General features: G+C 41.9%; 1 protein-coding gene across 7 annotated transcripts in view; it reads left to right on the top strand.

Annotated features, from left to right (window-relative positions):
• EGFR (epidermal growth factor receptor) overlaps window positions 1-24,704 on the top strand; it is a 155,577-nt gene extending 130,873 nt beyond the window's left edge. For 4 of the 7 annotated variants that reach the window (XM_086845397.1, XM_086845418.1, XM_086845429.1 and 1 more), the window contains 13 exons: window positions 763-798; window positions 2,086-2,227; window positions 3,885-4,007; window positions 4,997-5,095; window positions 9,576-9,761; window positions 13,033-13,188; window positions 13,980-14,055; window positions 15,255-15,401; window positions 17,760-17,857; window positions 18,371-18,538; window positions 18,632-18,679; window positions 18,780-18,885; window positions 19,907-24,704. In XM_086845397.1, the coding sequence (XP_086701523.1) occupies window positions 763-798; window positions 2,086-2,227; window positions 3,885-4,007; window positions 4,997-5,095; window positions 9,576-9,761; window positions 13,033-13,188; window positions 13,980-14,055; window positions 15,255-15,401; window positions 17,760-17,857; window positions 18,371-18,538; window positions 18,632-18,679; window positions 18,780-18,885; window positions 19,907-20,283 (1,762 nt within the window). In that variant the 3' untranslated portion in view covers window positions 20,284-24,704. The remainder of the gene's footprint in view (window positions 1-762; window positions 799-2,085; window positions 2,228-3,884; window positions 4,008-4,996; window positions 5,096-9,575; window positions 9,762-13,032; window positions 13,189-13,979; window positions 14,056-15,254; window positions 15,402-17,759; window positions 17,858-18,370; window positions 18,539-18,631; window positions 18,680-18,779; window positions 18,886-19,906) is intronic. The other 3 variants (XM_086845386.1, XM_086845444.1, XM_023919505.2) reach the window with 1 other exon arrangement.
• Window positions 24,705-24,917: the final 213 nt, after the last annotated feature.

Here is a 24,917-nt window from a genome sequence, read left to right as displayed (position 1 = left end):
CCTTTCACACTCATTAGACCATCAAGTGAACACAGTCACTGTTTTCATCTGTGTTTTTTATTATTTTTTTTTGCACTGCGCTGCCAAAATTTTGAGCATTTTAAACTCAAATGGAGGGTGAATGACTTGCTAGTAGAGTTCCTGGCTCTCTGGATAATGATTGTACCTGTTTACATTACCAGTAACATAAGACTTTGGATTCTTAAGGAAAAATGCCATGGACACATGCCATGTAGCCTGAAAGAGTGCTGTCAAATCCCATTTTTCGATGAAAGTCCATGTATCTGCTACCCAAGTATTCCATTGCAATAGAAAGTCTGGAAATTAAAATCTTTACCTTATCAGGAAACAAGGATTATGCAGGAGCGTCTGCAGTGATATGTTTCCAAATGCATTTCTGTCTGTGTAGGAGGAAGCTACTTCTGTCCTCATCCACAGTCAGCCTTGGGCTCTGCACTGAGACAGGAAATCCATGAATTTTGTGTATCTGTGTCCTCCCCCACTTCTACCACATGCTAAAACATTGTTTTAAAACATTCTTTAAACTAAGAATGCAGCGTAGCTATTTCCCTTGGTTAAAGATCTTGCAGCAAGGTTGTTGACTGATATTCAATGAAGTGTATGACTATTATAAATTCCTGTGTTAACACTTGGACTGCTCTGAAACACAAACTTTAAAACTAGTAGCACTCTTCTTAGTTGGAATTACAGAAGTATGTAGGCCAGAGCTACTATGTTTGTAATGTTCATTTGTTTTTACAGGTGCAAAGGGCCAGGTCTTGAAGGCTGTCCAAATGGGTGAGTATTTCATCTGCTACAATTAATGGCAGAGCTGGAAAGAATGTGTGTGTGTGTGTGTGTGTGTTTACATTTCCACACTGGACACTTCAAGGCTGGGACTAAAGTCTTCAGCTGTTTACAGAGAAGTGACAGATACAAAAATGGTTTAAAGAACTGAGAAATATTGCTACTGGCACAAGACTTTGAAATCTTGTTCTGCCTACAATTTCTGTCAAGGTGAGGCCAGGGATCTGTTACTGAAGAATAAAAGGAGGGGATGGAAAAAGGAAGGATTAAGGGCAGAGGGAGATATATTTAGGACTGATATAGTTGCCTGTGTTACTGGAGACTCAGAGATGCAGAGGGTCTTTTCCAGCCCTGTGATCTCTAAATCTCCAAATACTGTGTGCCCAGATGGATGCTCATTCGTCACACTCAGTCTGGATCTTACATCACACTGTTAGGCTTCATGATGTGCTCGAGGTCATGCAGCAAGCAAACAGTCTTCTCTGACTGAGAGGGATTTAGTTTCTGGCCACAAAGTCATGCTATGGCATGATAAATTCAGCCTAGAAGTGCTGTTAAAAAGTGTCTGCATTTAATAGTAATCCCTGGGGCAACTTAGAAAAATGCTGGGAAGAATCTCTACAGACCAAAAAACAACCGTGGAAAACAGGTTTTTCTTTTCAACTTAAATTTGCAATTACCCAAGCTCTAATAAATCTGTGTGTACAGTGGGGATGGTACAAAATACCTGGCTTCAGACACTTGTTCTTCTAAGGAAGACAGATGATCTGATGTTCACTGCAACCCTTACAGCATGCCTTGCCCCCCACCAATAACGGGGGGATGTCAGCTGCGCTGCTGGTACCACAACTGTGTCTGTCTGTCTTTCTGAGATCCTTCTCTCCACATGCTTCTTGTCTCTGATCACACGAGGGCTGCCCACAGCTGGCTGGCACACAGAGGCATCACGGATTTGATGCTCATGTGCTTGGTGGGTTTGTCAGAGGGAGCAGAAATCCCCTCATTTAAGCTATGAGGATCAGTTCCAACTGTGGGTTTGAGGGAAGAATGAAGACTTGTGGTTTAAACCCAGATGGAAATTAAGCACCACTTTGAACAGATTACTGGATGAGGAATTTAAAAATACAGGCACCCAAGAAATCTGAAATGTCAAATAGCCTTATGTGGGTGTCCAGAGTTAGATCAAAACATAAGGCTTCCTGCAACTTCTGTAGGGCTTCTTTAAAATCTAACACCTAAGAATTTTTTTCCCTTTCTGCATCCCCTCCTGTGTTGCAGCTCCAAGATCCCGTCTATCGCAGCCGGTGTTGTCGGAGGTCTCCTGTGCCTGGTGGTGGTGGGCCTGGGCATCGGCCTGTACCTGCGGAGACGCCACATCGTCAGAAAGCGGACCCTGCGCCGGCTGCTGCAGGAGAGGGAGGTGAGCACTGCCAGCACCCCTGCCACAGCTGGGGCAGTGGCTGTCCTCCTCCTTGTACCAGAGGATTAAAGCAGCCTGCATCTGCCTTGTAACGCAGCAATCCCTTGGGATGGGAAACGCGGCGGCTACCACGCGTCTCAAGGAAGGAGTGGCATTGCACCTAACACCTCCTCAATCTCAAATCTGATCCCTCTGCATATAATTTGCAAAATATTTAAGGGATTTTGATGTCTCAATCCCAAGGAAAGTCATTGAGATTGTCTAATCAGAAAAAAACTACACCTTCAGGTTGAGGTGCAATATGTTTGCTGATCCACATTACCTTCCTGTGTAGACCTTCAGCTTCAAATTGTGTGTCCCTCCAGACAAGCCTTGAGGCTCCTGTGGCACCTTGGGGTGCTTTGGAAAATTTTACCCCCTTCATCAAGTGCATACCTGATCCTGTGGAAAAAAAGGAGAGGAGGGAAAGGAATTGAGGAAGTGTTTGTGTCTTGTCTTTGGTTTGTTTTTAGCACAAGAAATCCACAAAACCGTCAAAGTGAATGGTTCACTCTGTTGGGCACGAACAAGATTTCTGCACTGCTTTTTGGTTTTTGTATGGCTTTGTGTGCATGCACAGCATCACCCTCTGAATACCTCATATACAGCGAAATTCCTAATCCTAAGGTGGTAGCTGCTCTTTTGTGGTTAGCCCCCTCTGCTTTCTAGTCCAGTTCTAGTAAATTAGCCAGTTGTTTTTAATGTTCTGCTAAAGTCCCAGTTGCAGCTTCTTTCTGTACTTGCCAGCTTTGCAGAGTCAGCTGCTAATATCCTTAAAAAAAAGAAAGAAAAATCCAAGCTGTCTTGTTTTTCATTGCACTATGAAACTGTGTTTTACATACTGCTGTATTCTGCCGTTGTGATAGTAAAGTTCAATTTGTGCCCAGCTCATATTGCACCCTCTGGACTCCTCAAGGTGTGGATATTTCATCACAACAGAGAGGCTGCTGGTCCTCTAAAATCAAATTGAATCTATCTAAATATGGTTTTATTCGAAGAAAAAGCAAAAGGAAAACCACTAAGGAGAAAGCTGGCTTATGCATCATAAAAACATTAAATGTATTTGGAGAGCATTACCACTGTTTGCAGTACAGCTGAGATAAAATTTTGAAAAAATCAATTCAACATCCTTTTTATTTTTGAGGAAAGAATCAGTGTCAGAGTTTCAATTGCTGCTTGTACACCGCATGGTGTAGGGGAGCCACTGGTACCATGGGAATTTTATCCAGTTAAACAAGAGCAGACATGAAAGGTTGCAGGTGATTCTTGCCCATTATTTTAAACATTTTAATAATTTATTCACAAGTTCAAAACAAAAATAATCTCCTTTAGCATCTGTGGTAATTACATTATTTTTCATGCCATGTGTTTCAAGACTTTGAAGTCATAGCCTCCATTTGAGAAGAGGGCTTCATTCTCCTTCAAAATGGCCGTTGTCACTCTGTGCTTGACTTCTGGAGCAGGTATTTTTATTCCTGCAAGTCAGAGCAGAGCCATCTTCCCAAAAACTTCACTTGGAATCAAATGTTCATTATTTTAAGGGAAGGATTTATTTGCTTCCACAAAGTTTTCAGCCTTCCAGACTGTGTAACCTTTTAACATCTTCTCTCTGCACCAGCTTGTTGAACCACTGACACCCAGCGGGGAGGCACCAAACCAGGCTCATCTGAGAATTTTAAAGGAAACAGAATTTAAAAAGGTCAAAGTTTTAGGCTCTGGAGCTTTTGGCACTGTTTATAAGGTAAGATCACCATGTTTCTATTCCCTTTTTCATCTTGCTCCCTTCTGCAGAAGCTGCCCAGACAAAGCAAGAACTAGGAGCTTCAATTATTGTGTAGATTTTTTTTTTTTTAAAGTAGATTTTATAGCATGTCTATATCTGTTGAAGTGTAGAGAGATTACTCAATCATGATTAGTTTTGTTAGAAATTGGGTAATGGGAAAAGGTTTACTTAAAACATTGCCAAAGCCATACTGCTGAACCTGGAGAATAAATATCTTGCCTTAAAAACTACCACAGACAAATACACCCCTCTGTAAATATTAAGAAGAAAAAGAAATGCACTTTTTTTAACTCAGTGCAAAGCCATTTTCCTGTCATCTGGGATCTTCTTTTTATAATTTTCAGTAGTTCTTCCATTAGAACTGATTCAGATGTGTGAAAGTGTCTGCACACCTCCAGTTGTGTAGATGCACAAGTTATTTTTTCTCTTTGTGTTTGTTTATCCTCTGTGCTTCTTCATCAGGTTCCACTTTTCTGTGCTCCTCCTTTTATTCAGGATATTTGTTTCAGGCTTTTCCATTAACTGCAGGTTCCTATATTTCTTTGTGAAGCTCTGTATTCTGAATCAGGCTTCCAGCTATGATTAGGAATTTCAGGAGCACAAAAAGATGTGCACCTGCACTGCTAGGGATTTCAGCAGCATTTCCTCACAGTGCCATGCTGCTGACTGCCATCTAAATGGCCTCCTGATACTACAGACGTAGAGCACTGCACCAGTGGGACATAGACTTCCCTATCACTGCATGTATATAGGCCTGGATTATTTGTACAGCATAGGTGTCAATTTAGTAATACACACAAGACACATTTTTCTGTATTTTTGTTGTCTGTCATTTCTTTCCATTGCTCTATTTAAGTCTACTCAGAAGATGTAAAATATATATGTAACTGTGAGAATTAACTTGTTAGGTATGAGACTGAATAACTCTTTGTACTTCTTTTTGGTAGGGACTTTGGATCCCAGAAGGAGAGAAGGTTAAAATTCCTGTCGCTATTAAAGAGTTGAGAGAGGCTACATCACCAAAAGCCAACAAGGAAATACTTGATGTGAGTTTCAATGTTTGTTTTCTCAAGTTGTCAGTGGTCTGTGGATTTTCTTCTCCAACAACTAGAAGGGTTTCAGGATATTTTGTGTGGGAAGAAATATTTTGCATCCTAAACTCAATTCTTCATCCAGAAGTTCTGTACTTTGCAGCCCAGTCTGTGAAGTGCTTTTTGTGTCTCATGAACCCAATACAAGTACAGATTTTATACTCGTAGGGTAGCACCTAAGGAGTGGTTAGGACCATACATTTACAGCTAATTCTTTTTTCTTTATTCTGATTTTTCAGGCCTTAAGCTGTAGCATTCATTGTCACTATGGTGGTACAACTATGCTAAATGACAGACATAATGATTTATGAATCCTGCAGATTGTCATAAAGTAGTTGCTTGATTAAATAGGATTAAATTAGCTATAAATCCAAAACAAAATTTTAAAATCCCAGCTGTCTGATTTCTCTGCCATAGAATGCAAGAAACTATCTCACCTTCTGAACGAAGCTTGGGATTTTTATTATATTGGATATAGCTCATCCCTTCAGAAAAGAGGAGAAAGGGCTATGGGACACTGATTTAGGAGTTCACAAATGAGTTTACAACGAGTGAGCCAGAGTCCTAAATACAAAGTTTCCTGAACTGGGAATTGATGAAAATCTTAACTAGATCCAAAGCCATGGAACATGCAGCACCAAGGGTGTATAAACTTCTGTACAAGGAAAGGAGTGAGTAAGTGAGAGTGAGGAAAGGAACACTCAGAAGTTCAGTGTAACTTCAGATTTCCCATGCTGTGGCTCAGTCTTAAGCAACAAGAAGAGTGTGTCTGTCTGTCTTTCTGTCCTGTCCCTGGTATGTCCCAAATAGACCTGTTTGTCTGGAATTGATGATGTTGTTAGTCAAGCACACAAGTCCTTCAGCCACGGGGAAAATTGTGGATTTTTTTTTTATTATTATTTTGGTAGGGTCTGAATTTAGAAAGATTTTTTTTAAAAAAAAATAAAAATCCAGTTTTGGCCAGCAAATGACACCTCAGGTAGGAAGGTTCATCTCAGATGTTTGGGTCTGGTGAAGATCTTAACAAGAAGCCCATCCTTGCAGTGGGAAGTCTCAGGATAAATGTCTGTGAAGAAACTACCACTTGTGCTACTGATGATAATAAAGCTCACTGAATTTTTCAAGTCACCCTGAATAAACAGTGTTATTCCAATACATTACTCTGCTTCAGCAGATTGTGTGTTGTGCACCATATGATTTGATAGACGTATTGCAGCAGTGCAGAAGAATAGGTGGTCCAGCTCTAAATCCATACAGGAAGCAATATCCATTCTGGTTTTAGTTTAGTTAGACTCCAGACAAATTTCATGCCTTCCCCAGGTCCCTAACTATGTGACCCTCATTCCTGCCCCTCACCTGCCTGTGATCCCTCCCTTCACTGGCATTCCCTGCAGAATGCCTGGCAGAGATGCTGCTCAGCTGCCTGCCCTGAGCTCTGCCCCACGTTTTGCTCTTCACAGTGATAAGGAGCGTAACACAGTGTTCACAAAGGATGCTTTGGGCTTAACTGCATTCAATTCCTGAAGGCATGTATCCTGAAGGAAGGGCTAGTCAACAAGCCCACACTACATCACCCATCCTTCAGCAGATCAAGATCCCTGGGCAGGGCAATAGATGCAGGGACTGTGTGCTTTTCTGTGGTATCAAAGTGCTTTCTCTTCTAAAAGAAATTTCTGTAGTAAATCCCCACATTATCTTTTCCTTTGAATTAGGATGCTTAACAAAAAAACTCTTGCTTTTTCGATGCTGTTAATTTTTAGATAATTTGGTTGGTGGAATTCAGTATTTCAGAACTAAATTTAAAAAAATACAAAAGCAGTGAAAGAAGTCACAGGGATGACTCCAAAAGCACTTCTCAAAACATATTTTTGCTAAACAATTTAACAAGGTCACTGGAACCTCAAAGATAATAATGTCTAATTAAAGGTGATTTGTCTTACAGAATCACACTTGGTATAGAACAAGCACAGCAGCTTTAGCTCTTATAATCCAGGCAAGCTCTGGCTGACTTTATTAGGGTAGGGTTAATTCGGAAGGTTGTTGTTAAATACCAAGCATACTTGGAGCAGGTCAGAGCACACCCGAAGAGATTTCCAAGATAAACAGTTGAAACAAAGACCAACTTTAATGTCTTGGGCTACTTAGAAGGACCCACAACCACACAATAGCTCTGTTCTGCTTTCTGCAAGGAGGAGGCGGTGGCCTATTTTCCTTTGCAGTACCAAATGGGAGAGGCGGTGTCGACACTTGGACGCTCTCCGAAAGCTGTGTGGCCCAAACGCCCACCCCGCTCCTGCGGCGTCCCAGGGCTCAGCCCCCGGGTCAGCCCCGCGCGGGCTGCGCGGCAGATGGGCAGTGAGAACAGCTCCTGCTCTGCAGTCTTCCCCCCACACCCTGCCCTGCCAAAATGAATACAATACGGATCTGAATCCCAGCAGGAAGCAAGGCATCCTTCATCATTACAATGGCTCCGTTTGGAAGCATAGGGAAATGAAGTTGTTTTGGTCTCTGCTTATGGCTGAGTATTGGATAACAAATTTACAAGAATCTCTAAAAAACAATGCCACAAATATATAGAAACTGAATAGCAGATTGTGTTCCTGCTTTATCTTTCCTTGAGCTAGCCCACACAATCAGTGCTATGCATGGCAGAGGGCTGTTTTTCTGTGGTGTGCTCACATCTTGCAGTAGGTTGTCGAGCTCTTACCAATTCTGGTGGAGATCCTATTTAACCTGTCTGCCTGAAGGCCATTCTCATCCTGAGGGCTCCAAAACAAGGATACCAAATGCAGAACTAGTACCTCAAAAGAGGCTGCATTACATCATGTTTTGCTTAGGCTGGCACATAAAGCAACAACACAGGGCCCAGAAAGTATTGCTTAACAATTAGGATTGCTTATTTCTTGAACGTCACTGCCTTAATAGCTTTGTTTAATAATAGTTCTCACCAGCTATGGAGCTATGTAACATCTGTGGAACGCTAGCTAGATGATGAGTAAAGTGCTATGGTATTTATTTTCTTAAGCTCTTAGAAAGAGCAGCTTTGCTCTTTCCCTTGTGCCATTTGTATCTTCACTATGATTTTAGGCTTTGGGGGACTGCTGGCCTGAATTGCCAAGGGGTGATGTTACTGTAGATGCTGAATCAAGATGCTGACAGGCTCACTGTATGGAAAAATTCCCATTCATTTCCTCTTATGTTGCTTTGCAATCAAATCACTTTTAAAATATCTAAATATTGCATACTGTAAGATTGAAATACTTGAAATACTTGAATGATACTGTAAATACTTGAAATACTGTAAATCAGACACAAAGTTAGTTAAAGAAACCAAACAAATGCAGCTCTTAATTTTTTTCCCCAACTGGAGACCATTCTTTGAGCTGGCACTTGACAGTGGATTTGAGTGTAAATACAGATCTCAAATTTCAATCCATAAGTAGTTTTTGCACACAAAAACCATGAGGTTAGGAATTTTGGCCCCTTGGCCATGTTAAATAATGTATTTGAACCAGCCAGGGGTATTTCCCTTCCCACAGAAGAACAAAAGAGGAGGAGATATCTTGGGTGTTGTAGATCAGTACCTAAAGCTACACAGGGTGTACCAACATTTGAAAAAAGAGTTTTTCACATATTTATGAAACCCCAAAATTCCAGATGACCAAAGGTTCTGTAATGCATGGGCTCCCACATTTCATGTACCTTCCTAGTATCATTTACATTGCTATGTGGGTCTAAAACAGCTTTTCCAACTGAGGGCAGTATTTTCACCATCATTACTTAAAGACAAGCATTCAAGCTTCTAAAGCTTGGTGTACTGGTTATTAATCTATTTGGTTTGACATGGACTGAAGAACAACATGGTCAAGAAGAATATGGTCTCTCAAAGAATGAGACTGTCAGTCACGATTTGGATGACAACTTTGACTTTCTGGGTTAGTACCAATCTTGACAGGGGAGCGTAATTCTCAAAAATACTGATTTCCAATCAGTTTCATTCAGACATCTGTGAGGGAAAAAGCCATATGACACATGTTCACAAAATGTGTTGCCCTTGCAATTAGGTGCTTAAAATGATGAAATCCTATCAGCTTACAGTTAGTGTTCAATTTATTAATTCCTCCTTGGTCTGGAAGTTTTACTCTCCCAGGATTTTATGTCCAATGTTTGCTTGGTGTACAGTAGTGACAGACTGGCTCTTCTGTGGCATCTCAGTGATGATTTGGTGTTCAAAATCTGGACATCCATTGAACAGAAAACAGTTGGTCCATGGAGTAGGAAATACGTGTATTTTGTATGTGATATGAGACACAGAGTTTGCATACAGTATTTTAGCAACTTCCTGGATGACCACTTATTTTAAACTGCCTCCAAATATTCATGTCGTGCCAAAGGGAGTGTTTCACATTTCTTTTTTTTTTGCCTTTCTTCTCAGGAAGCTTATGTGATGGCTAGTGTTGACAATCCTCATGTGTGTCGCTTGTTGGGAATCTGCCTCACTTCAACTGTCCAGCTCATCACACAGCTGATGCCTTACGGCTGCCTCCTGGATTACATCCGAGAGCACAAGGACAACATCGGCTCTCAGTACCTCCTCAACTGGTGTGTGCAGATTGCAAAGGTAAACAGACCAGAGCTCTAGATCAGCTAAAACTCAGAGATCCGACAGCATGTAATGTGTTTATTTAATTATCTGTCTCTGCAAATCTTTCTCTTTCATCACCTGGATCCTAGGTATCTTACACATGGCAAAAAGTGGTTACTTTTTCTTGAATAATTTACTATTTTCATGCTGATGCACAAACCTTACTTACTCATCAAAACGCTTCTAGGCAGTGTAACGTTATCACCTAGACATTTATGTCCAAACCAAACACCCGGTATTAAAATGATAATGTGATGCAAATGAGATGCAGCACAGACAGCAGGGAAGGCAATAGAATTTGTCAATTCCCATAGCAAAATGCTGCTTCCATCAGTGGATTTCTTGGGGCTATGTCACAGGACAGTGCTGTTGAATACATCTTGTGTGCCTTGGAGAGTTTCATGATGAAATCTCTGAGGCCAGGGATCAAAACTGCTGACTGCTGAATACCAGCTCCATCTTTGCTCAGGCTGGCTTTCACCAAAAGGCATTCAGGCACCCCAGAGCTATTCTGTAATTCATGGGTGCTGAGCTGGGGTCTGTAATCTAACTGCAATTCCCATTAAAGACTCATTATCACACCTGGTACTGTTTGCCAAAGAGCAGCAAAGGAACTGCATACAGCCTTTAGCCTGCAGTAGCAATATGCTGTGTTTGGATGGTGGCTGGCCATTTGCAAGCATGGAAAAACGAAGCAAGACCAGCAAAAAAGCAACTGCAATTGGTTGGAAATTCATCATATGAGATGGCAGTGTCTACACAGCATGGTTGCTTTAATGCTGTTTATTTCAGGAACGCTGGCCTGCAGGATAACCGCACACTTAAAAACTTATTGGTCCCTTGAGGCCTTGTATACATCCCAGGCTTGCCCAGCCATGGTTTGCTTTCAGGAAACATGCTGAGGACCTCAGAAATGTCTCCACCAAAAGCCTACAGAGCACATTTTTCATCTCAGCATGTTTACTTTATTGTGCTCCTCAACAAGTGAAATCTAATTTATGTGTCCACCTGGGATGTGAGTTGCATTTTCTTGTAACTTTTTGTGACTCTTTTGCTTTCTTGTTTAAAATCAATTACTGCTCTGTCCTGGCTTCAGTCTCTTTGGAGGGTGACCTGGGGGCTGTATTTCCCTCCTCCTCCTTCTTCTCTTTATTAATTTTTAAGGTGGCAAAATGTATCCCCAGATGGGTCCTTGGGGCATTGCTTGCCCGAAAGGTTGCCATTCACAATTGTTGTCTTTCGTTTGATTTTTTCCGTGGCAGTTCAACGTTTGCCCATAGCAACTTCTACCCTCGCCAGTGATGCCTGACCTTCAACATATTCCTTTGTGCTGCTCTACACTGAAGTTTTCCTCAAAGCACTCATAAATCTTTTGTCCAGCTTTTTCCCACCAATGTGTCTGGTGTAACTACTCTGATAAAGTTTTGCTAGATTTTTGAACATTCTCTGACTCTTAAAAAAAATTACTTATGAGCGGAAAAAAAAAATTGAAACAAATACATGTCTGGTAACTAACCAGCAGGAGGCAAGTTCCCTGGGAAGCTTATTTTTGTTACTGTTTTCACAGCTTTGAAATAAGTTTTCTTTGCATCTTTTACAAACATTGTCTTTTCCTGAGGTATGGAGTCCTCTCTTTCAGGCAAGATGTTATGACAGAGCATAAATACTCCCTGTGCAGAAACACTGTGAAGGAACTCTTTGAACACAATGGTCTCATGCTTAGTGATGAAAAATGGATTAAACTCTAGGTCTGCACACAATTAAAAGTCTGTTGAACTTTCTAAATGGGCAGTTCAACATCTTCAGTGTACAGTTATGCACGTGCATGAGTCTTCAGCCATCAGTGCCTTAAACAGCTTAGTGACACTAATATTCTGCCTTTCAGCAGCTCCGAGCCTTATTAGCCTCTGCAGCAAGTCAATTTTAGCAGGAAATTTTTTGTCCTACTGGGGCTAGATTAAGGAATTATTATTTTTTTTTTAAAGATAGTCTGTTTTCTGTCAGCAGCTCAGAAGTTTTTGTTTCAAGAGCTCTGCTTGCTGAAGATCTATTTGTGTGATTCAGTGCACGCTCTTAGTGGCACTGCGCCAGTTTGTTTGGGTGGTTTGTTTTGGCAACATTAGCAGTGCATGGGTGAAGTTCTGCTGAGGGACTTGGAAGGAGGGATCCCATGGTGGTCCAGCTTAGAAGTGGGCTTAGGAAGCGGGTGGAGGGTGGAAGGCAATAATTCCCTCCAGTCCTCTGCCATCACATCAACATAATCATTTTGGTGCTAACTTTGTAGGTTAAAAGTAACCTTTCATCGATTCTCATCATAAAAATACAAGTGCAGAAGCTACAACCAGTAGAAATGTATGGACTAGGAATAATAGTGGGTTTTGGAAAAGATATTGCAGGAAACTTGGAAATCATGAAGTTTTTGTTTCCATATACCAAGAGACTGGTGTTGAGGGAAAGGGGAGTAATCTCTGTGGTCAGAAACACAGCTGTTAAATTTATGCTTTAGAAGTCAAACCAGCACAATTAGCTATATTCTTCCTCAAGAGGCCGTTGTACCAAATAAAGCACGTATGCTATGGCAAACCCAGCCTGATCATGGGAGGCAGTGAAACTGGGAGAACGTGCCTTTTTCAAAGAGGACTGGAAAATGGATGCAACTCTGAGTTCAGACTTAAAATGAATTTTTAAATCTTTCCCCCCATTTTTACCTTTGCAATGGTCTGCCTCATTGTTAGCAGAGAGAAGGCAGAGTACATTGCCTGTAATAAAACACAGTATGAGCAACTTCGAATGGCTGTCTAAATCCTCTCTGTAGAGTTGGTGTGTGTACATAATGGCAGGGGATAGTCAAACTCTGTACTGTGCTCTCCTGAAGTCACTGGGTTTGCACAAGTGCAGCCAAAAGAAGACTTTGTCCCTTTGAGTTCCATCCCAATTTTGTATTTCTTGAGCTAAGTCCCAAAGGAACCACATCCCCTGCTACTATCTACTCTACCCATTACTTCCTCTTTTTCCTTCATCACTCCACCAGTGCCTGGACCCATAAGAAGGTTCCTGGAGGGTAACAGTGCCAGCACGCATCCTCATGCTGCAATAACCATCATGTAATGGAGAGTGCAGGTGGGATAACTTACCACACGTTAGTGGTGGTGGTGTCAGCAGTTACCACGAAGCAGCTGAGGTTTGGTGACCTGTGTGTCGCAGCTCCTGATGCACGAGGCCTTACCAGCAGTGTGTTGCATTGCAGGGAATGAACTATCTGGAGGAACGGCGCCTGGTGCACCGTGACCTTGCTGCCAGGAACGTCCTTGTTAAGACTCCTCAACATGTGAAAATCACGGACTTTGGGCTGGCAAAGCTGCTCGGTGCAGACGAGAAGGAGTATCATGCTGAGGGAGGCAAGGTAAAAGCACGCTGCAGAACGAACTGCTGAGCATTTGCTGGTGTTTGTGCTTGCACACAAGCCTCGAACAAAGGGGGGGAAAAAGAGAGTGTGTTTTCCAAAGCTCTCAGCTGCTATCTCAGCGTGCTGCCTTTGAAGCCTGTGGAAGTCCTCTGAAATCAGCCAAAGGAGCATCAGGCCAGTGGGACTGCAGAGGTAGCAGAGCAGCAAATGCTTTTGAAATTCCCACCCAGAATGTCTGGGAAAATTAATCAGTGTAGCCAACACCAATAAGACTGTGCAGTTTATAAAGAGAAAGGGAATGTTGTATATTTATAGCAGAAGAAAGACCTGTCAGACTTGGTTCAACACGCCTTTGTGTTGTACTGCGTGCTGATGGAGGGAATGTGTCCTGCTGAGAAATTAAAGAGAAGCTGCTTGCAAATATTGCAGAGGCCATAAATAGAAACCATATGAGTGTAGATCAGTCATGTAGCCTAAGACTGGATTTGTGTCCTGTTCTGATAGAAGGCTAAAATGTAATTACTTGACTGTTAAAAATATTGTAAAACTGTTTAGTAAGAGATATTTCTGATATACCTGGTATTCCACACGCTTCCAGGTTCTTCATAATATATGAAAATAATAAAGGAGGACTCAAAAGTTGCCTGTTCTACCATTCAGATAGTTGTGTTGGCTGTTTTTGGTTTTTTCCTTCTGCAACCAAACTATTGATTTACACACCACCTGGTGGTGAACATCCCCATAAATTTTGGGTCAACCTCTTAAGGATTCTTTGTGAATTTTCCTAGGTTCCTATTAAATGGATGGCACTGGAGTCAATTTTACACCGGATTTACACTCATCAAAGTGATGTCTGGAGTTATGGTGAGTTTAAAAGCAGTTACAATTATTGCAGATGGATTGGAAAATTTCAGGATTTGCTGGTGACTCTGTACTGGCCTTTTTACTTTCTATTGTGAGAAGAACAAGGGATCAAATATATAAACACAGTGCCCAAATCACCTATTCAACAAAGTAAAATCCCCATGAAGCTACACCTGAGTGAGGTGTAAGATGTTTAACAGAATAGGCCTTGGGTAATGAGCCCTCCCCTGAAAGGGGCTGCAGGTAGGAGACTCTGGTCTGTATCCTGAAGTTCTGTTAAAGCTTTTCTTCAGCAGCTTCACATGAAGTATGATGGAGCTGGCAACAGAGCCGCATAACTAGGAGGACTTAAAATCACTGGCCACACTGTAAGTCGGTGTCAATCAGTATAACTCTGCTGAGGCCTAAAATGCTTATGCTGTCCTGGTATTGAGAGGACAATGCTAAAAGGAAAGTAGTGTGATAACCTCCTTAGAGAATTTATTTTGTATTTGGTATAGTTCATAAATCCAGCTTGAAAGAAAGGAGCAGAAAGGAAACTTTTCGAAGCAACCTATTGCAAAATTTCCCCCCCATGGGCTCTTATATTGCAGGAAAATATTTAATGCAGATGGTCAGATCCTGTGTCCTTTCTGAAACAGTACAGCCTCTGGTCTTCTTAATCCATTTATGTATCTTGGCATCCAAAATCTTGTTTTGTATCCTAAGCTACTAGACAATCACAACAGCTACATCACAGGAGTCCATGGTATGTCAGCAAATGACGCTTAGGCAGCTGGTTTACACGTCTTTCAAAAACTGCTTTTGCTCGTCTCCTGAGAGATTGTTTTCAAACAAAAAGACAACTTCCATTTTTAAAACCACTTGCTATGTTGGAGTTGGGAGACAGTAACCTGTGTTTCCTTTCTGTGGGGCCAGGAAGTTTGTGGAATGTTCAACAATAATATATTAGGTGAGATTTTAAAAAAATAAATAAATAAAGGAAAAAAGCAAAACCTTAAAAGAAAGCACGATGATTTCAAACTGTTATATTAATCTCTCTATAAAATTATGGGAGAAGATGCTTCCTCTTATTGGGGTTCTGGCAAAACAGTGCTTCCAGGGGACCCCCCTCTGCTCTCTGCCACCTCTCCACACCCAGGCCAAGAGTCCAGCTCCTGACAGTCTCTTTCATGATCTTCTCTTCCCCCCCGCTGCAGGTGTGACAGTCTGGGAGCTGATGACATTTGGGTCCAAGCCATATGAAGGGATCCCTGCCAGTGAGATCTCCTCTGTCCTGGAGAAGGGAGAGCGTTTGCCGCAGCCCCCCATCTGTACCATCGACGTGTACATGATCATGGTCAAATGTGAGTTCACACTTGGGGCTGTGGCTGCTCATCTAACTTGAATAACTAACTCAGTTGCATTTTATGCTGTGTTCCTGGTAATGGCACAGAGATAGGGTTGTGTGAAAAGAGTGGTGACAGCAGAATGTGTTCACACACCTTGAGCTTTACCTAGGATCATTGGATAAGTCACTCATTCAACCAATTCATGTTTTTTTCACCTGACTGATATTGTCAATTATTTTAAACAGATACGGTCAGGCAGTATAAATTAGCATGACACCAACCACTTTGCCTGATACTCTGGTTTTATATATCTAGGAAATAAAATCAACACTGCCTGCTCCTCCAGGCTCCCACCTCGGTTCAGCAATGTGCTTCCCACTGCAATCACACAGGTGGATTATTACTAAAGGAGTGTCAGGAGTGCAGGCACAATCATAACGTCACATACATGTGAGAATTCAGGGTTCCTTTTCAAAGTTCTTCCTCATTTTTGGCTGGTCCCTTTTTGGCATGGAGTTGTTGCAGCACAGTTCCTCAAGAGCAGAGGGTTTCTGAAACACTTCTCAGCCAGTTTAGGGTATGTCAAAGGGCTTCTGAATCTCAAACCCCCTTTCCATCTATATCATCTACTAAATGTCAGGTTACTACCTGGCTTCCTGCACATCTCTAGGCCATGACTGCCACTTCCCTGTTCACTGCTGTGAGGATGTGATAAGCAGCCCACTAGGTGGCATTTAAGACCTTCTCACTGGAGCAACATGTACCTGTTCCTGAGACAGGAGCCACGCTACCATGAGCACTCTTGCAGCACTTTTGGGGAATTCTAGAGCATACACATATTGCTGTGGTGGGACAAGCACCACACAAGCTGAGCCTGATCCTGTGCTCCAAGGAACTGCATCCAGAAGCGTGCACCTAGCCTGGGAGGTGACCAGAACCCAAAGCAATGTCCTAGGAACCCCTCCTCAGAGATTCTGAACCCTACTGATGCCTCAGCCCCTGTCTTTCCTTAGGGTCAGTCCAGATGTAGAAAGGAGGCATTTTGCCAGGCATCTAATCCAGTACTTGTTGTTTTTAAAACGTAACCAATGGAGCATCCCCATCCTTTCCATGCCATTACACTGAATTTAAATGCAAGAGTGTGAGGACCTGGGGGCTGAGCCTTCCTGAGAAGAACACACAGAACTCAATTGCACATCTTTTGCTGCTCTGGTCACCTCATGTTTTCTGGCTACAGTGCAGACCCGACTGAAGCTGTGCCATTTTACTGGAAGGAATTCAGGATTCCCAGTCACCTCTTTTACAATCAGAAAGTATAAGCTGAAATGTTCAAAGTTATTGCAAAATAATTACTAATTCTTTAATTTAAAAACTAGCATTTAAATATACACAACTTAAAGTAAGAATCAACTTAAAGTGGATTCTACTCCTGCAAGAGCAGCAAATTCCCAAACACTCCATTTTCTCTAATAGCAAGAAACATTTCTGTTTGAATTAGTGGAGAATCATACTTCTAGTATGGTAAAAAGTCCCATGGAAATGATGAGATTTTGTCTAATGTGGATATCTTTGTCTAATGCAGATTTCAGAAGGCACATTACCACTTCATTTTTCCATTAATTTAGACAGGCTGTTTCTTCTGAGTTCCTCTAGACACACTGAGCTTGACCTTTATTATTTTTAATTTTAAACACAGAAGGCTCTAGACCTGCTCATCTGTTAGTTGATTACAGTGGGTTTCCTAAGTAATATCAGATGTAAAACCTCCAGTATCTATATTTGAAATCTCTTCTTGCATTGATCCAATCTAAGCTGTAAGGACTTACTTTTGTTGAAGTCAGTTTACTAATTAAATACAGCTTAGTTGCAGTAATCTTTCAATATGTCTCCAGTGAGGATGTTTTGAATTTTAGAAGACATCTGGTACAGAGGGAGGCTTTAGACTTCCCAGGACTTAATGAAGCAGTCCAGTGACTGTTAGATGGTCAAATCCTGGTACCTCTGCAGGCATTCACTGGTGTCAATTTGCTTCCTCTCCTTCAAGAGCTTTTTTCAAAGCAAACTAATTGGGATTATCCCTCAGGTGGGACTTGCCTCCCCACATGGGGATAGGCCAGCAGGAGAGGAGACAGACTCAGCCTGAAGCTTTCCCAACATGTGGTTTTATCTCTTTCTTCTGAAAACTGCCAAGATCTGCATTTTAAATCCTGAAATTCATACCTATGGCTGGTGAATTAACTTTTTATGGTGGTCCCTTAGGGGTGGTTCCTTTATTTCTTCCATGCATGGCACTGCTCTTTTGCTATTACATTTTATTTAAACACTGTGTTTGAACATCAAAACAATTTTGTTTGTGCATTGCTTTTCCTGCAGGCTGGATGATCGATGCAGACAGCCGTCCCAAGTTTCGTGAGCTGATAGCTGAATTCTCAAAAATGGCCCGTGACCCTCCACGCTATCTTGTTATACAGGTACTGACCACAGTGGTGGGAAGATGGGCATTTCATCTGAGGCCCAAAGTAACTATAATGCATATGAGAACATATGATTTGGACAACTGAAGGACAGATTTGTTGTTGCTTTCCACGTTTTAACACATTCAGCTAGAGCCACAAACAAAATGTCAAGACGGGTGACTATTTTCTTAGTACTGGTCCCAGTCTAGGACCAGAAGCAGTCCATACTGTAATCATGAGAGGAGAACAGAATTTGATCCTCTTCAAAATGCAGTTATTTTACTGAGATTGCAGGCCTAAGTTCCCCTAAACTCTAGGTAAATTTGATTAAACACACATATCTCTGTATGGGCCATTTACTTAAGCACTGACTTGCTTTGTGTGTCCTTTCCAACTCAGAATATTCTGTGAATCTGTGAATCAAGGTTTTGCTTCTTGTGCCTCTTGTTAAATTGTCTCAGAGAGAAGGGGAGAATGGGGTCTTGAAAGGAGTCTGCAAGTCTTGTCTCATGCTGACTTTTTTAACAGGGAGATGATAGGATGCACCTGCCCAGCCCTACGGACTCCAAGTTTTATCGCACCCTGATGGAGGAGGAGGACATGGAAGATATAGTGGATGCAGATGAGTACCTCGTGCCACACCAGGGCTTTTTCAACAGCCCTTCAACATCTCGCACTCCTCTCTTGAGTTCATTGGTATGAAAATTTTCCAATGTGGAAACATCACATGAAATTTTAAGAGTGAACTGCTTCTCATAATGTCTGTGTTTTCTTTCTTTGTCTTTTAAGAGTGCTACCAGCAACAACTCTGCTACAACCTGCATTGACAGGAACGGGGTAAGCAGAATGATCTTTAGTAAAGGAGTAACTCCTCCTACGTGCATCAGCTTCTACAAATCAGTCCCTTTAATACTGTTTTTCTCCACTTTCATCCTAGCAGGGGCACCCTGTGCGGGAAGACAGCTTTGTTCAGAGGTATAGCTCAGACCCAACAGGTGCTTTCTTGGAGGACAGCATAGATGACAGCTTCCTACCAGCCCCAGGTGAGTACCTCTCCTGTTTTTCCATCCCATGGCCACTCATTCACAAGCCATTTGCTTGCAAATATAATAATTTTCCTTTTCTGTAGAAATGAAGCAACTCAACTGCTTTCTACCCTTTTGTCTCAGAAAATGGGAGTGGAAGAGTGTTCCTATATCATTTTCCTAGCCCTTATCTGCCTGCTTCTGGCCATTTCTCATTTCATTTCCCTCAGAAGCCAGATTCCTTGTGTTAGCCATGTGTGCCATCTAGGCAGGGAGTTTGCATGTGTGGTTATATGTTTAAAATTTCCTACTTGAGAAAATAGCCTCTAAAACTTTGGGTTCTTTTTTTTACCATTGCAACAACATAAAGAGCTTTATGGCTGTTTCATTGCTTTCAGAAGTTAATCCACAGAAGGCAGTTCATGGTTTCACATGAACTTACAGTGTAGGCGGTCAGAGAGAGAGAGCCAGTGAGCACGGAGGGAGATGGGGCTGGATAATGCAGTGATGATGCTTTGTGTCCTTAAAAAATCCCAACCAACCGTTCCAAGAATATGCCATAGCTATAAAGGGTGAAAGGCCCTGCAAGGAATAGCACTGACGTGAAATGTGGACTCACTGTTACTGCCAGTCCTGTATTTTCTAGGCATTTTTCTCATCTCTAAACATTTTTTTCCAGGGAAACAGCTTCTGGCAGCTAACCTCCCAAACTGCCATTTCAGAACACTATCTGGGACACAGCCACCCACACGCCACTAAAATCAGCAGTAGCTATCTCACTGTCTCATGGTCCAAGCCATCTTTCTGATGGTTGGCAAACAAAATTCTTGAAGGTGAACCTCAGGGCAGTGTGTTTGGTGCCCCAGAGTGGCAGTCCCTGCCTTTGGCTTTTTTCCCTCTGGGAAGTACAGAGACGTGCCATGTGCAAAGTGCAAGTGGCAGCTGGGTTGAAACTAAATGTCAAGTGACACCAAATGGCTGCATTAAGTTTATATCTTCCTTTTCATTCCTTCTCATTTTTATTTTCTTTTTATTCTAGAGTATGTAAACCAATTGGTGCCCAAGAAAGCATCTGCCTCAGCAGTCCAGAATCCAATCTACAACAACTTCTCTCTCACAGCAAACTCAAAGGTCCCCACAGACTCCAGCTACCAGAATTCACACAGCACAGCTGTGGACAACCCTGAGTATCTCAACACCAACCAGTCTCCCCTGGCCAAGACAGTCTTTGAAAGCTCTCCCTACTGGATCCAAGCGGGCAACCACCAAATAAATCTGGACAATCCTGACTACCAGCAGGACTTCTTACCGAAGGAAACCAAACCTAACGGTCTCTTAAAAGTTCCCGCAGCAGAAAACCCAGAGTACTTGAGGGTAGCAGCACCAAAAAGTGAATACATTGAGGCCTCAGCATGACCATAGAGAATTTCTTCTTGCAGCAAGGCAATCTGGATAAGTGAACTGTTGGCTGCTGCAAGAGTGGACTCTGGCTCAGAGCAAATGGCAACCACAATGCATCAAAAAGCACCTCTGCTTTTCAGCGTGGGGCTTTGAAACTGCAAAGCCTGTCTGATGGTAGTTTGGGTCTTTCCTTGCCCATTTCCATATAATAACTGAGGTCCATAGCCTGTGCTCGGATGCATGTTGGGATGGAGCAGGATCTTCCTGGACTGAAGAAATATGGATGCATTACTTACATTTTCAAATGGTAGCATGGTAAAAAGCCACTCTGGGATGAACTTGAGAGCTGTACACATTGTACAGTCAAATTCCTTTCTACATTCTGTATTTTTATAAATGTTTCTAACAGAATTTTTGGATCTTTTACAAGATCAGATGCTTGTACTGCTCATCTGCTAAGTGTTGCTCAGATCACCAGCAGGAAAAAGAATTATGTTCCAAATCTCCTGGAACTGAAACTGTTATTCCAAACCACCAGATTTTTTACAAATTGGCTCCATATACAGCCTTTTGGCCCAAAGGTGAGAAATGCATCTGAGGGACGTATGGGCGATTCTGCCCAGGGCAGTATGGAGTGGATTGGTCTGGGGAAAACTAGCACAAGGAGCAAAATGGCACAATGCATCACCTGCTGACCACTACTGCTACAAACTGACAAGAGGAACACGCCTCCAAGTCACCTATACATGATTATAAAGTGCTCACTAGTCTGTTTTCTGATGGTCAAACCCAAAACTATTTTTTGTTCTGATCCCTTATGCAGCTGTCAAGTTGTCAAAATGCCTTTCTTCTTCAACAACACTGTTAAAGATGTTGCCGTAACTGAAAAATGAAGTGTCAGATAATGTTTAACAGACTTCAATTAAATGTCAAGGAAATGCAAATAGTGGCAAATTGGAGCACTCATGAGACAGACTGGAAGAACTATACTAAATTGAACTTGACTAAGGCAAGAAACACAGGTAGCTCTAGCCAAGCAGCCTCATTTCCCTTTTTAAAGGGGCTCAAAGCAGAAATAATTTTCCCTACTAAAGGGGTATCTAAGTAGCACACTTCAGTCAAGAGGAATATTCAAGAGAATACTGCCAATTGCCGTCCCACACTGGGGCAAAGGCTGGGGCTGGTTACATGTCCCTTTGGGGTTACTATCCTGGCAATGCAGGAGGAGCAGTGAGAATGAATTAAGGAAAGAAAGAACAATCTGGTATGATGGAAAATATTATCTCCCTCTTCTGAAGTACAGGGTTGCCTTCTGCTTCTTTGAAATACGCAGTGTCATGTTCTGGTTAATAGTGCGGTATAGGCAGGCAAGGCAAGGCTAAGATTTTGGCTTGTTGCTATAAATCAGTCACAGCAGCAAAAACAGCTACTCTTTCCAGTGACCCATAAAACTATTCCATCACTAACATTTCTTATGAATGTAGGAGGAGTAAAATGCCTAAAGTGTGAACTTAGTCAGTCCTTTAGATGCATCCCACCAGCAGCTTGGCAGTGCTATTTTAATCAAACCACTAGATCAGAAAGCAACTTCTCATTTGGGGACAAAGGCCCTTAACTAGTTGAATGCTGGTAACTTGCTTGAAGGTAGCATAAGCAGCTGACTTGGAGAGGACCTGTAGTCTATATTAAGTAGCAAAAACCAGTCAAATTTATGCTGCTGCTGTATTTTGAATACATCATTATGTATTTCAGTTTAAGTATTGCATCTGAAGTCCAGGATCAAGCAGCAAATTCTTAGGGCAAATCTGTTTTTTTGGATTTACATAGTAAAGGATACTTTCAGTCATGTGAAATGAGCCTTTTTTTAAGTAACATGCATTAGCAGTTTGTATGTGTACAGCTCACAGGTCCCACTACAGTACAGGGTGAAGTGGCATGTTGGGTCAGAATCCAGAGATTGTTCTGTTTGGTAGAGTTGTCTCACCATGACCAAGTCCCAGACACAGCAGTGTGGAAGATGCAATGTTTGACTTGGATTATCAGTGGCTTATATTTAAAACAGTAACCAGAATTCAGTTCCCACGTCCAATTAGCAGCAGATTTCTCCTTGCATTCCTGGGAGCAGATTTGTTGTATTGCTCTCACAAGTGTGCAACATGTGCGCACAGGCAGCGCTGCTTTTCCCCACCCACCACCCTGGCAAAAATGTACATAAAACTAAAAAAAGATCTTAACAGAATTCACAGATAATTTTTCAATTTGCTGAATCTGTTATGTCTCCAAGCAGAACACTAGAAAATCACATAGTGCATATTCTCCCACAGAATCTTTCAAACACTACTGCACAAAGGAATTTACAGATTTTAATCTGTTAGCTAAAAACAAGAAAGCTGCTGACAAATAGCAATGTGTATCACCAGCATTATGTAGCATGAATAGAGGTTAACACTTGCCCTTTTAAAACAATTCAGGAGGGATTCAGTAGCAGTTCATTGCTAGAAACAAGCAGTTCATCTAAGAATTAAGCAATCTAAGTTTCAAAGAACATCTCTCTTGGAATGTGATGTTTTTGACGAAAAGAGTAGAAAAGAGGATGTAGGACCACAAACTGTTGATACAAATGTAGATTCCAGATTGGCAGTATCAACTACATATTGTGAAGTATTTCCTTTAAATAGGCATCCTGTAAGCCATGATTTGTAAGTTGACAGCTTAGTAATGATTCAAAAGCCAGCAAAAAAAAGCGAGGTGGTGCCTGCAGGGGCAGGTACAGTGGCTCTGGGAGCAGATGGACTGTGCAGCAACTGGCTGTGGCTGGAAGCACAGGTGCTATGCAGGGTGATGCTCAGGGTAACAGACAATAGCAATATACAAAATCATTTCCACCAGAATAAAAAGAAAAAAAAAAAAGAAAAAAAAAACAACCCAAAAAACCCACAAGTAAGCAGCAGAAATGTCCTGGTTTTTCCATTGCAGCTCACTGCACATTAAACAGCAAGGAGACCCCAGCAGATCGTAGGTGCTCATGCAGGAGAACATGGTTAAGCAGCATAAATCAACATCCAGAAATAACTTGAAAGGTCAACTGGAAGTGTGGGTAGAAAAGACTGATTTTAAAGACACAGCTAAATAGGGAAATGTAGCATAACGAAGCCTCTTCTAAAAGCTAACAGTCTTACCACTTGAGAAAGATAAAATTTCCCTTTTTACTGTATTTCTCAAGGAAGGCAAAATAAAACATCCACAAGTTAGTCCTTAGCATCTATCGTAAAGCACTAGTTATTACAGAACTCATTTTGCAATAATAATTTAGGGCTTTTAATAACTTCTAAGTGTATGAAAATGTAATTCAAGAGTCTTCATCTTCCTGCAATGTTTTCCAGTGATTGTGTGCAGTGTCAGCACACTTGATTTCATTGTGGGCCTTGGGTTGTTTTCTTCTGCTGAAAAGGAAGTTGACCTGGGAAATTTTCTTCATGTTGCAATTGATGTTGTTGAGTAAATTCATCCAGAGGCCAGGGGCTTGCTTTTGTCTCCATCTGACAGTCAACACCAAAGTAAGCTTTTTTTGAGAGAGTGCTTGGAACTAGATGGTGGTTTCTGGAATGCCGCAGGGTGATGCCGCATCCCACCAACCTCACCACAACTTGAAGCCTGCCCCAGCATTAGAAAACGTGGTCCTGTGGTTTGTTTGAAAGGGAAGGGCTTGCACAGTGAGAATAATGTCAGGGAAGGGCTTCAGCTGACCAGTCCATACCTGGGACAGCTGCTGAGTTTGCACAGGGACATCACTGAGGCCACTGACCGTTCCTGCAGGTACAGGTGCTCCCGTCCCCAGTCCCAGCTTGATGTGATGGGGGTTGCAGAGATTGCTTGTGTGAAAGCCAATGTACATGATATTCTTATTACGGCGATTATCTCTTCCCTGGGAGACATAGTTAGGGTTACAGCAATGTCACAGGACCCCAAACAGCTTGAAGATGTCCCATCACAAGATACCTGGGGTATTCTTGGTCTGCCTGTGGGTGCTCCAGGGTGCCGAGAAGAAACTTTGCATTTCCAGACAAGCGCTCATTTTTCACTTTCAGGGTTCAACATTTTCTGTTACTATGACCACTGCCACTCAAATGCACAGTTACGGTACTCTGCCCATTGCTTCCCCCAAAGTTTCTCTATGAGAAAACACTTGAATCAGGACAAAGTATGAAAATATACCTGTGTCCTCCTCCTTGGTGGGAACTGTATACTCGTGAAATGTCAGACTCTTTGTATAACATTTAGCAAGAGTGCTTTGTAATGTTTTATCACCACTGGTTCAGATTTTTATATTGGGATCCCATTTTCTACCTTTCTTCTTATAATTGTTCACTCTTTGTTCTGACATACAACTTTCAAGGAGCCTTTTTAAATAATAAAGAAAATAATAGAAAAAAAAATTTATACAAAAGAAAAACTTGACACCTTCAAGTAGCTTGTCAAATGGGCTGCATTAGGACCAAAGATTTAATGTCTTGTTTTCTTGCTTTAAAGGAATAAGGTATTGATCACTACTTCCACAGCCTCTTTTCATGGAGAAGAGCTACAGAGCTCCACACTTCATTGGGGTGAGGTCAGAACTATGCTGAGCCAAAGAGAGCTTGGCAGGAGGG

Source organism: Cyanistes caeruleus, chromosome 1, assembly GCF_971803275.1.
Source record: "Cyanistes caeruleus chromosome 1, bCyaCae1.hap1.1, whole genome shotgun sequence".
Lineage (NCBI taxonomy): Eukaryota > Metazoa > Chordata > Aves > Passeriformes > Paridae > Cyanistes > Cyanistes caeruleus.
Note: the sequence above shows the minus strand (reverse complement) of the source record. Positions and strands in the feature narration are given on the sequence as shown.